Source organism: Penaeus vannamei, chromosome 4 (genome assembly GCF_042767895.1).
Source record: "Penaeus vannamei isolate JL-2024 chromosome 4, ASM4276789v1, whole genome shotgun sequence".
NCBI lineage: Eukaryota > Metazoa > Arthropoda > Malacostraca > Decapoda > Penaeidae > Penaeus > Penaeus vannamei.
This window is the reverse complement of record NC_091552.1, coordinates 23,095,279-23,108,730: the sequence shown is the minus strand read 5'-3', so window position 1 is coordinate 23,108,730 and position 13,452 is coordinate 23,095,279. Positions and strand designations below refer to the sequence as shown.

Genomic DNA, 13,452 nt, shown 5'->3' with positions numbered 1-13,452 from the left:
TGCATAGGAGCTGGACGTGATCCTAAGAACATTTTTATTGAATGATTTGAACATCCTTTTATTTATTTATTTATTATTAAATGAACTGGGCTGGTTTGTTTCTGTTTTATTTGTAACTTTTAACATTTCAATGTAGGAAGCCTGAGTGATCTTTTAGTTTTAGTTTTCCTGTTTCGGTGTCACCAGACTCGGGTTTTATTCTGTCGTATTTTGTTTTCTTTTAGGATATAAGGGGTTTTAAGCCTTCAGCTCTGACGCCAGACTTGCTGGTTTTGTCTTTGTTTTATGGTAAGGCATTCAGCCAGGCTCTCCACTCTGGAAGTCTTTTCTTTTAGTTTTTGCTTACGACAGTTAGTAATTTTAGGTGCCTTTAGCACATATTCTTTTACTTTTGTATTTTTCTTAAGGGGAAGAGTCGTCAGTACGGTTCACAAATTACGATTTTTTCAAACTGTGTGTTTGGATACATGACCATGTGTCGCACCCAGGGCGCCGGTTGCCAGATGCGTAATGCGCTCCTTTCCTCGGTTTAAAGGTATGGGGTATTTAAATGCCCTCGTGCTACCACACCCCTTTTTGCTTCATGCTTTGTTTTTCTTGTATTTTCTGCGTTTTTTCGGCTGTTTTTGCGAATTTCTTTGGTATGATACTGCTGTACAATAGTTTAGGCTGCGTTCAGCAGACAGGCAGCAGCAGCAAGGACGGGAGAACAGTGTGATTGATAAAGTTTTCGGGAGTAAGCATATTTTGTTTTCAACCCGTTGAAAAACTAACAATATGTCATTTATATATCAGATATACATAATATACGATTTATTATGTACTATGATATGTAAATGACAGAGGAACCAGGAGCCTTGACATCTGAAAGTATACTTTTCAGAGAACACTCCCACCTAACCTAACCTAACCTTGACATAAAGATGACCTAAAATTACCTGAACAAGGCCTGACCCTCTACCACAGGACTCGTATTAAAGGCCAAGGAATTATCTAAGTAGATATTCACATTTGGTAATCATTGGTATGACCTTTATGATGTAATGATGAATGACAAAAACTGCCATTTTCTCAAAATCATATTTTCACGCATGATAGTAAGGTTAACTTTGTATGTAATTACGCGATTTTGATAATTTTTGTTGCAAAATGATCGTCCAGTTCGTATCTACTAACTGTAGCGTGATCGTACCGACGACTCTTCCCCTTAAGTGGTAGCGTGGGGGGAGACTTTGCTTTCAGAGTTAGATTCTTTTATTGCTAATCGCCAGCTCGCGTAGTTAGTTTTACTGTGGCTCACTTAGTTTAGGATGTTTTCATTTATTTTGTATTAACCCTTTTATACCCAGCCAGTTCACTTTTGGTGGTGCCGTGTCTTTGCTTTGTGCCGTGTCTTTGCTTTGTGCCGTGTCTTTGCTGTGTGCTGTGTCTTTGCTTTGTGCCGTGTCTTTGCTTGGTGCCGTGTGTCTGCTTGGTGCCGTGTCTCTGCTTGGTGCCGTGTCTCTGCTTGGTGCCGTGTGTCTGCTTGGTGCCGTGTGTCTGCTTGGTGCCGTGTCTCTGCTTGGTGCCGTGTCTCTGCTTGGTGCCGTGTGTCTGCTTGGTGCCGTGTGTCTGCTTGGTGCCGTGTGTCTGCTTGGTGCCGTGTGTCTGCTTGGTGCCGTGTGTCTGCTTGGTGCCGTGTCTCTGCTTGGTGACGTGTCTCTGCTTGGTGCCGTGTGTCTGCTTGGTGCCGTGTGTCTGCTTGGTGCCGTGTGTCTGCTTGGTGCCGTGTGTCTGCTTGGTGCCGTGTGTCTGCTTGGTGCCGTGTCTCTGCTTGGTGCCGTGTGTCTGCTTGGTGCCGTGTGTCTGCTTGGTGCCGTGTGTCTGCTTGGTGCCGTGTGTCTGCTTGGTGCCGTGTGTCTGCTTGGTGCCGTGTGTCTGCTTGGTGCCGTGTGTCTGCTTGGTGCCGTGTGTCTGCTTGGTGCCGTGTGTCTGCTTGGTGCCGTGTGTCTGCTTGGTGCCGTGTGTCTGCTTGGTGCCGTGTGTCTGCTTGGTGCCGTGTGTCTGCTTGGTGCCGTGTGTCTGCTTGGTGCCGTGTGTCTGCTTGGTGCCGTGTGTCTGCTTGGTGCCGTGTCTCTGCTTGGTGCCGTGTCTCTGCTTGGTGCCGTGTCTCTGCTTGGTGCCGTGTCTCTGCTTGGTGCCGTGTCTCTGCTTGGTGCCGTGTCTCTGCTTGGTGCCGTGTCTCTGCTTGGTGCCGTGTCTCTGCTTGGTGCCGTGTCTCTGCTTGGTGCCGTGTCTCTGCTTGGTGCCGTGTCTCTGCTTGGTGCCGTGTCTCTGCTTGGTGCCGTGTGTCTGCTTGGTGCCGTGTGTCTGCTTGGTGCCGCGTGTCTGCTTGGTGCCGCGTCTCTGCTTGGTGCCGCGTCTCTGCTTGGTGCCGCGTCTCTGCTTGGTGCCGCGTCTTTGCTTTGTGCAGCAGTTCATGCTTATGAACTCTGGTTTCTTTATGATCCTATGGATTGTCAGTTGTGTGTTGGTTTTGTTTTCCGCCAGCAGTAGTTTGTATTTGTAACTGAGGAGCTTCGAGTATTTGGTTGCTGCATTCCTGGCATGCCGAACAGCAGGGAGAGGCAGGAGCGATGCCAGAGACTCCAGCAGCGTCGAAACATCCGGATGAGCAGCCAGCCAACATCCTGTGAAGTCTCCCCAACACCATGCCGCATACCAGGTGGTTCTAACCCGGATGTACGCGAGGCTGTCCAGATGAAGGTCACAGAAGTAACCATGTTTGACCAGATCATGGAGAAGATCAACTCTCTAGAAGTACGGGAGTACAAGGAGCAGAATGATGCCTGACTACAGCGCCATGAAGAGGCCCTTGAACATCGCATGCAGGAAGGCACTCTAGATCAAGAACAGCCAGCAGACAGTAACCTCCATCAGCCACAGGAGAGAGAACTAGACCAGGAGGATCCAGTTCAGCAACTCCGTCGCCAGCTGGAGGAACGCAACAGGGAGCTGGAGGAGACACGCCTTCAACTACTGCGGATGAACGTTGCACCCATGCCTGTGGTACATACCCGAGAACAGGAAATTCAGGAGCTCTGCCGCCAATTAGAGGAACGGAACAGGGAGCTGACTGAGGCCCGCCAAAGACTACAGGGGTCAGGTGTTGCACCTGCACCCATGGAATGTGCCCAAGACTGAGAGATTCAAGAGCTTTGTCGTCAACTTCAGCAGCGGGACCAGGAGCTAGCAGAGGTCCGCCATCTCACCCCCTCAGTACAACATACCATGACTAGGTGTCAAGACCACCATCAGCAGCCTCCTGTCGTTAATGGAAGCCGCTCTTCTCCTCAGCCTCTTCCTCGGAGCCGCCCCACACGCCAGTACCAGAGCAGCAGCTGTATCCTGAATGTCAGCACACATATGAACCACAAACATCCCTGCTGCAGCAGTTCCGGCCTAGGTCTTCGCCTCAGCGTCCCCAGTCAGCACATCCCTCGTCTCGGTTGTCTGGCACACCATTCCCCTATGTGTTCATGAAGGAAACTGTCCCGCACTTCAAGGGGGATGCTTCTGTCTCACAGCGGCGGGGATACTTCTGCCTCACAGCCGCGGGGATACTTCTGCCTCACAGCCGCGGGGATACTTCTGCCTCACAGCCGCGGGGATACTTCTGCCTCACAGCCGCGGGGATACTTCTGCCTCACAGCCGCGGGGATACTTCTGCCTCACAGCCGCGGGGATACTTCTGCCTCACAGCCGCGGGGATACTTCTGCCTCACAGCCGCGGGGATACTTCTGCCTCACAGCCGCGGGGATACTTCTGCCTCACAGCCGCTCAAAAAGAACCAAGGAATAGAGAGTTGGATTTGGATAATTGAGAACATTGTGAAGCCAGCCACATCAGAGATGTTCATTCAGGCAGCACGGGCAAACTGCAGAGGTCCAGCCGAGCTAATCATTAATTCCCCTTTCTTCGACTCGATCACAGAATGGGACACATTCAAGGCAGCTCTTCATAGTAAGTTCTGAGGTACCTACACCTCCTTGGACTTCTACAAGGTTCTATACGACATACGGATGACACCAAGCCAGGCACCAATGAACTTCTTTTTGCAGTTGGAAGGGCACGTCTACCGGGTATACAGGGATCACCGCGAGGCCATTGGTGATCCATCCGAACTAGTGAAGAGGGTCTTCCTGAGAGGCATCCCCGCATGGCTCGAAGACTTCCTCTCTGCTAAAGAAGATGGTAGCCCAACCCAGATAGCCGAAACAGCACAGTGCATCTGGAATTCCCGCAATGGCATAAGGCATAGTGATACTTCACCTGCAGAGGAAAATCCCTACCACCCTAATCGCCCTCCATGGTGTCGGGATTTGTATGCTGTGCCGGTAGCTATTGAGCGTTCCAGTCCATCTTATCATCGATCACCTGGAGAGGTGGTGTGAGCATCATTGGGTAAGGACTCACGGTACATCTGAGTGCAGAGCCAGGGCTGAGATCCTAGATCCACAGTCTCCCCAACGATGATGCTACCATTGCAAAGGTCCAGGACATTTGGAGAGAGATTGCCCCTTTTGTGAGCGCCAGGGTGACCAAGCTCTAGGAATCGCTGGTAGGTTCGATCCAAGGAGCACCTCACGTGGAGATGTTACCCCCTCAAGAAGGGAATGGCAGTGACAGGGCCTACCGGACGGCCAGTTGCAGAACTCAATGTTAGTGGTTCTACATTCCGCTTCTTTATTGATACAGGATCTGAAGCGACAATTATTAAACCCCAAGCTCTCAAGCGGATTGATCCTCATAACTACGTACGTCGGAGGAAGACTTTTAGTATTCTGCGAGGCGTGTCTGGTCAACCAATCAACACCCTGAGTGAGGTAACCCTTGTTTTCTGCCTTAACTCAGACCTTGAAATGCACAATACGGTCACTGTGTGTGATGTAAGATTTCCTGGAGACATACTCCTGGGGATGGACTTTTTAAGAACCACCACCTTTAGCCTGTCCTCAAGGTCCTAGGTTGACAGCGCCTGTCTGACTTTAGAAGGCCAGGAGTTTCATGTGAATTATACTGATGCCCAATCCCTGCAGTTGAGTGTAGTGAGAGTGACCACACCAGATGTTCCAGAGAATGCTGAAGAGAGCTGCTTTTCCCCGTCTCGCTTGTCACCGCCCGACATCTCTTCTGCTGTGCACCTTTACAAAACCACAGAGCTTCCACCACACAGTGGGCATTTCTTGGAGGGTGTAGTGGCAAGGTCTTGCTCTGATGATGGGAATGTTTTGTTTACACCACAAATAACAGCTGTGTGCATGTCACCGTTTGTGCTGAGCACTGTTTCTAGACGGTTATGCCCTGTGTGGGCAGTCAACAGCACAAGGCCAATTTGATTAACACAGGGTACATGTTTGGGGATGGTATCTGCTGTCGAGGCTGTTTTTACGGCAGAAACCTCAGCCTCTGAGACTTCCGACTACAATTCCTGCAACTCTCCTTGTCCAGATTTGAGTGATGACCAAAGGGAAGATGAGGATTTCCAGTGGGAGGAAGACCAGTTTGACAGAACCTTTGGAATGAGGATTTTGGTTATCGCAGCACTGCGAATGATGTTGCTGCTGATCTTCCACCATCACAAGCCCTTGCCGCAATCGCAGGTGCTAATATCTCAGATTACCCATTGCCCTTAAGGGGGACCGTCCTTGAAAAATCGCCAATTTTCGATTTTTGTTTAAAAATAGAAAACGGTCTTACAGATTTTCATGAATTTTGGTAGGATGAAAAAGTACTTCATTACCCATCTTTTGACCATTTTTGAATTTTTTTGGCCAAAGGGAATTTAAGTGCTATTAAAAAATCGATTTTTGATTGATAGGTCACTTCGGTACCTACCAAGTCTCATCCATTTTCTATGTGCTTTCTGTTGAGAAAACCTCTTGGTCATATAAAGAGAATGAATTCGATTTTGGAAATTCCGTTTAGTTTCCGAATTATCGCATGTAATATAATCAGCAAAAAATAAAATAAAAAATAAAAATCTGGGTTTTAAAAATTCGTTAAAAATTCAAAAGTTCGATTTTACAAAATTCCATTCGTTATTCTCTGCACATTCAAACGTTCTTTCGTAGGGGAAAAGCTCCATGATATCGGACACAAACTGTGAAGTGTGGTCGGTACCAAAGTTTAAAAAATTGATAAACGAATAAATTACCTTGAAAATGTTTAGAAAGATTTTGTTCATTTTCTATATTTTTTCGTCTTGTTTTAGAATGTGCCTATAGACCAAAAAGAAGCCCAGACATTGTTCTTTCTTTTGTTTTTGATTTCATTCAGATCGGATAAGTGATTTATAAAACAATGTAAAACAGTATGATGAAAAAATCCCTGACCGACGCCGCCATGCGGCCCTTTAAATGCTATAGTTACCCCTGCGATCACGCGCGCGCAAGTTTGAACTTGTTCGCCTGCCTTCAGCCGTCCTCTACGCTTCACCTCATACTCTAAAAAAAGGGGCGCACGCACATGTGTATTGTCACAATCGTGTGCGCGAGCACATATACGCGTGCAAGTGCGCACGTGTGCACAAATACGCTCGCAAGTGCACGCGCACATGCATGCACATAAGGGCACACACCTATTCGCATAAGTGCACGTGGGGTTACTCTCATACACTTTTGCACGAGCTCACCCACAAACATACACACGCTCGCGCGCGCGCCTGCATATAATTGCAGATTTGATATGAAGACTTGGTAATCGATAGCTAAACAATATTATACAACCCTGAGGTTTCAATGCAGTACGTGTTTTGCATGTAGGCCTACTCAAACTGCCATGTACGCCTACTAACGCAAACTAAAAAAAAAAAAAAAAAAAAGAAAGAAAAATAAAAATTTCATCATAAATTATATTGTATCATTCATGAATTGACATATGGTGTAACAATCATTATTTGAACTGATATCAACATGTAATTACTTGATCACAAGCCGAAGGAATGGTCGGAACAAGTGTAAAGACCATGTACCTCAAATGAGCGAAAATGCACTTGCACCCCATGTTGCTTATGCCCTTGTTACATCAAGAAATAGTTCGAGATGGAGTCTAACAATCGAAGGGCAGTTTCCTCAGACATGTAACAATAGGTTAGGACCAAAAACAAAATTTAAGTACCCCGACCCCCCTATGGCCAGGGACAGTCCCCTTAAAGACTGAAAACCAGATGCCTGATCTGGATCACTTAGGAGAAGATCAACGCCAGGAGTTGCAGAGTCTTCTGTGTAGCTACAGTACCCTTTTTGATGGAGGTGAGGATGCTGTGGGCCACATCCCAGGCATTCAGCATAGGATTGATACAGGGCAAGCAACACCTGTATGTACCCGCCAGTGGTGTCTCCCGCAAGCAACCAGTCAAACAATACGCAAGCATTGCGATGCCATGCTCAAAAATGGTGTCATTGAATCTTCAACTTCACCGTGGTTGAGCCCTGTTGTCCTGGTGAAGAAGAAAGACGGGTCACTTAGGTTCTGTGTGGATTACAGGAACTTGAATGCAGTAACAACAGCGGATACGTTCCCTCTGCCAAGAATTGATGAGCTCATTGATTTAGGCCCATCCGATACGCTCACCACTCTGGATGCAAGGGCAGCATATTGGAGTGTCGAGGTTCATCCTGAAGACCGTCCCAAGACAGCATTCAGCGATGGCTATAGGCTTCTTCAGTTTTGGAGGCTACCCTTTGGCCTCAGTACTGCACCTACCACTTTCCAGAGGACAATGAATTTCGTATTGTCATCTGTTCTTGGACACCACACCTTAGCTTACTTGGATGATGTGGTTGTGTACTCCAAGGGCTTCTCGCAGTACTTGAAACATCTAGAAGAAACCCTGCAGCTGCTGGCAGCAGCTGGATTGAAGCTGAACATAGAGAAGTGCAAGTTTACTGCAACCACAATCAACTTTCTGGGTTTCACCATATCTCCCGAAGGTGTATCACCTCATCAAGATAAAGTTGCAGCTATTTTAGCAACACCTGCACTGAGAACTGTTAAGGAAGCCCGTCGATTTTTGGGTGCTACAGGCTTTTTTAGGAAGCATATAGAAGGATACGCAACGAGCACAGCTCCACTTCACCTCCTCTTAAAGAAAGGCCAGAGTTGGAAGTGGGAGAAAGACCAGCAATAAGCATTTGAAGAACTGAAAAAGCGTCTGGCATCAGCTCCAGTTCTGTGACAGCCAGACTTCACGCAACCCTTTGAGCTACACAGATGCAAGTAGTATCGCTTTGGGAGCAGCTTTAATCCAACGAGATCATGATGGTACACCGCATGCTATTGCGTACTATACTAGGAAACTATGCGACCCTGAAACTCGTTATCCAGCCATCGACATTGAGGTATTAGCGGTTGTTGAGGGCATTAGGGTCTTTGATTCGTATTTATATGGCCGCAAGTTTTTGATCTACATAGACCATCCTCCTCTTGTATACATATTTAAACATTGAACAAAATCACCACGGATGACCAGGTACGCCCATGATCTGTCTTATGACGACTTCGAGATCAGGTATAAGGAGGGGCCCACCAACTACGTCCCTGACTTGCTGTCGCGACAAATTGCTGCCATAGATGTTCTGAAGCTGTCATCACAAGAACTTGCTCTGGAGCAACACCAGGATCCTACACTTTAAGAGATCTTATCCTATCTAAGTGATGGCACTGTACCGAAAAAAAAAGCCTCCAGTTTCCATGTCTGACCTCGAGATGAAAGATGGGGTCCTGTACTGGCTGTTACACTTGCCAGATAAGATTGTGTACCAGCTGTGTGTTCCGGAAAGATTGCGTGACTCGGCATTGAAAGCGGCTCATACTTCACCTCTAGCAATTCACTCCGGTATACATCGGACATATAAGAATTCGCGGAACATGTTTTACTGGCCCAATATGCTACGTGATGTCCACCAGTATGTTGAACATTGCCTTATGTGTCAGCAGTCAAGAGGGGGCGCCCAACGTGTTCCAGTGGCTGATGCACCTCTAGCTTTTTATCCACTGGAACGTGTGTCATTGGACATTCTCGACCTGTGCCAGGCACCCATGAGATGGGCATTAACTGTCTTAGACCAACATTCTCGGTTCATCCAGATCATCCCATTCCGAGATATAACAGCCTTAAGAGTATATCATGCCTTCCTTGACCATTGGATAACATACTTTGGTCCACCTCGCGTCATCCAGACTGATAATGGCCAGCAGTTCACTTCTAACCTGTTTGCTGAGCTAGTGGACATGTTACGAGCTCCACACCACTTCACCATCCGATATCACCCCTAGGCCAATGGACTCGTGGAACGCACCAACCATGTTGTCAAGGCAGCTCCACGATCAGTGGTAGGAGATCGACCTAGGGACTGGCACGTTTATACCTGAACTGCGACTCGCCCTTAATTCCGCAATCCATCATACGACAGGGGAGCAACCCCTCTATCTCCTAACAGGTCGACATGCATACTTTCTTGTAGGCCTCACAAATGATGCAGTCTTCAGTGATAACAGTGCATTCCAAGAAAGACTCAAGACAGCTCGCTGGGCAGCTGTGATGGCTTCCAGGGCTTCCCACGAAACTAATGAGAGGGCATACAACAAGCGAGCCAAAGGGACCTTTGCTCCTGAAGACGGGAACCTTGTTTGGTATAAGGAGATGGTGCCACATCCCCTGGGTCCTAGATGGCTAGGGCCTGCCCGGATCTCTAAAAGATTTGGTCCAGTTTGAGGTGCAACATCTGGACTCTGGCAAGGTTGTGAGGGCTCACTTTAATCATTTATGCCCTTATCACCCACCACAAGAGTTGTATCCTGATGACAATATTGATCCAGAGGAAGGGGAAGAGGAAGAGGTGCCTTCTGCACCTGATGATCCTTGGGTGGCCATCCTCACAACCTGTGTGCGTGATTTCATAACCCGTGAGCCATCCACAATCAACGGGGATGAAGACAACTAGAGACCTTGGTCCAGTATGCCCAGGCTATGTGCCATGCTGGATCAAGGATTGCTGTTACTTCGATGTGCTAAGGACCTTGGTCGAGTACGCCCAGGCTATGTGCCATGCTGGATCAAGGATTGCTGTTAGTTCGATGCGCTAGGGACCTTGGTCGAATACGCCCAGGCTATGTACCATGCTGGATCAAGGATTGCTGTTACTTCAATGTGCTAGGGACCTTGGTCGAGTACGCCCAGGCTATGTGCCATGCTGGATCAAGGATTGCTGTTACTTCGATGCGCTAGGGACCTTGGTCGAGTACGCCCAGGCTATGTGCCATGCTGGATCAAGGATTGCTGTTAGTTCGATGCGCTAGGGACCTTGGTCGAGTACGCCCAGGCTATGTGCCATGCTGGATCAAGGATTGCTGTTAGTTCGATGCGCTAGGGACCTTGGTCGAGTACGCCCAGGCTATGTGCCATGCTGGATCAAGGATTGCTGTTAGTTCGATGCGCTAGGGACCTTGGTCGAGTACGCCCAGGCTATGTGCCATGCTGGATCAAGGGTTGCTGTTACCTGTGTGCTAGGGACCTTGAATTGGTACGCCCAGGCTTTGTGCCATGCCAATCAAGGATTGCTGTTAGCTGTGTGCTGTAGGGACTTTGAATTGGTACGATCAGGCTTTGTGCTATGCCGACCAAGGATTGCCGTTAGCTCACCCAACTAGGGAGCTTGGTTCCAGTGCCCCCTTGGCTGTGTACCACACTGGATCAAGCAAGGCTGTTAACTGTGTACTAGGGAGCTTGGACTCAGTGCGCCTTGGCCGTGTGCCACACTGGTTCAAGTGCTGCTGTTAGCCTCCTGTAGGGACTCTACTGTCAGTGTGCCCTTGGCTGTGTGCCACACTGCAGTAGAGATTGCTGTTCATCTGTTGGTTCCACTGCACCATGTCGTGTCCTGGGAGTGTTGAGACTGTCCAGATGCAACCAGATGTTACCAGATCCTCCTGATTTTTGTTTTATGGTGATGGGAATTTTATTTAATATTACTGTTCTTTTATGATCACCTGTCAAACTTATGTCCGCTCCTTTGTGTTTGTCAGGACTCAGGCTTGCTTTTATCTTCCAGGTCTCCGCTGTTCGCTTCGACCCAGAGTGGGGGAGGAATTCTGTAAGGTGCTGCATCTCATCCTCTCCGCTCTCCCGCTCTGACTGCTGTGTTGGAGGATTGTCTCACATGTCTTACCTCGGTTTTGGGTTGTTTTTCTCGATTTTATTTACTTTTGGTTTATTTTAGTTTCCTCTTTTTATTGTGTGTTTTCTCTGAGCGTTTTTATTTATGATTTAACAATGAGACATTTTTATGACCCTTTTATCATCAGCTTTTATTCATTTGTTTTTTTTAACATTCAGTAAAGTTTAAGGTCTCGTATTTACTTAGTTTTCATTTTAAGTTGTAGGGGAAGCATTTTTATGTAGTGTTTTTATTCGTTTGTTTTAGCTATTGTGTTTCTTTTTCTTGTGATTTCTATTTTATACTTTTAGTTTTAGTTTTGTTCATTTTTATGCGCCTTTTTAGCTTATTTATTGCAAGACTATGTTTTGAAAAAGTGTTTAGCCTGTGACGTCACCGGGGCATTGAAAAGGGAAACAAAAAACAGTACGAGTCGAGACGTCAACGAGTGTTTCGCTATCCTCCGAAGCTTTGAACCACCGGCAGTGTCATATTTGTTGAACCGAACACAGAGACGATCACGGAAGAATATAAGTTAAGTACTGAGATCATGATATTCTTTGCATAGGAGCTGGACGTGATCCTAAGAACATTTTTATTGGATGATTTGAACATCCTTTTATTTATTTATTTATTATTAAATGAACTTGGCTGGTTTGTTTCTCTGTTTTATTTGTAACTTTTAACATTTCAATGTAGGAAGCCTGAGTGATCTTTTAGTTCTAGTTTTCGTGTTTCGGTGTCACCAGACTCGGGTTTTATACTGTCGTATTTTGTTTTCTTTTAGGATTTAAGGGGTTTTAAGCCTTCAGCTCTGACGCCAGACTTGCTGGTTTTGTCTTTGTTTTATGGTAAGGCTTTCTTTTAGTTTTTGCATACGACAGTAATTTTAGGTGCCTTTAGCACATATTCTTTTACTTTTGTATTTTTCTTAAGGGAATCTAGTTGTATTTTACCATATGGTTAGGCTGAACGTCAGAAAGTGGTATTCACACTGGAACACCCCTATTAATGACTCAGTCTCCTCCCACGCTACCACTAAAGGGGGATTGAATTGACAAGGGTTAACCAGGTCTATTTGTGCCTGTATCCGCTGCCAGCATCAAGGGAGGGCAGAATTCTAAGAGTGACTTGATGAACTGGGACGGGACCCCTGGGTTAGACAGATCACACTACACATACTTTAATGATAACCACAATTATCAGAACACTAATTACTCTTACTCTCCAGTGTAGAGCTGAGATTTCTGAAAAGTAATTATCAGTTCCTATTTGATAAACAAACCTAATATATTCTCAAACCTAAATCTAATCTTATACTAGTCATTTTATTTTTATACTTAAAAAGCTAACTTAAACTTGAAAATCAAATCTTATATTTAATCCATTATATAATTTCTTTCTTCAAAAGTTTACTTAATATCCTACTTAAACATGAAACTTAAATCAATTACTTTTTCCATTATATAGTCAAATACAAGTCTTAAAATAATCTCTCAAGACTAATTGATCCAAAAATTAACACGAGGTCCAAAAACTCGTTCCGTCCACTTATGTTCCATCACGATAAAGGCACTAGATCACTTCAAATGGCTTTTCCCAAATCTAGTCTGCCGATGTCTGCCACTGTCTCCTTTTATTTGCGATTTTGGGGCTCCTTCGATCATGCTCTTATCACTTTATTGATTTCTATTATTATAAAGATACCTGCATCAAGACTTTTCTATGTCTCACCAGTTTGATAAATTTTCACTTTTTCTACCTAGCACCTGCATTAAATTTCTTGCTCTCAGGCAATTTCATACAATTTTGTTTCGCACTCATGCTTCTGCTGGTCCATCACGCGGTTATGTCCTCTGTCGCATGATGTTTTACGACACTCGGGTCATGTTTTTTGTGACTGCCTCCTTTCCTTTCGGCCGCCCTAGTCCCTCGCAATTTACCATTTTTGACATCTCGTCCAGCTTGTCTGTTTTGCCCCTTCATATGGCATCCGCTCTTTCCCATATCTTGTTCACATTTTGTCATGTGTCTACGACATTTCAGCATCTCCCCAATATCTCTTCCATTTACCCCGAACCACATAACCTCTACTGCCTATCTTTTCCCCTTAAATTCCTTTTCTGGTCTAAATCCAGATACTCTGCCAGTTCCTCGATGCCTTCCCCATCTCCATCTCTCTTTACCTGTCACAGCAGACAATCTAATCGTTCAACCCCATCTTCTCCAACTACATCTGTCTCTGCCGTCTTT

General features: G+C 46.2%; 2 protein-coding genes across 2 annotated transcripts in view; both read right to left on the bottom strand.

Moving 5' to 3' along the window:
- The window catches only part of LOC113811390 (peroxiredoxin-like 2A), a 343,946-nt gene that overhangs the window by 43,387 nt on the left and 287,107 nt on the right, over positions 1 to 13,452 (bottom strand). The window lies entirely within an intron of this gene.
- LOC138861596 (uncharacterized) lies at positions 1,321 to 2,460 on the bottom strand. Its single transcript, XM_070121389.1, has one exon. It carries the CDS (start codon positions 2,458 to 2,460, stop codon positions 1,321 to 1,323), a length of 1,140 nt encoding a protein of 379 aa, XP_069977490.1.

Bases quoted from the DNA above. Each gene is read 5' to 3' on its own strand.
- LOC138861596 (XM_070121389.1), bottom strand. From the start codon at position 2,460: ATGAACTGCTGCACAAAGCAAAGACGCGGCACCAAGCAGAGACGCGGC.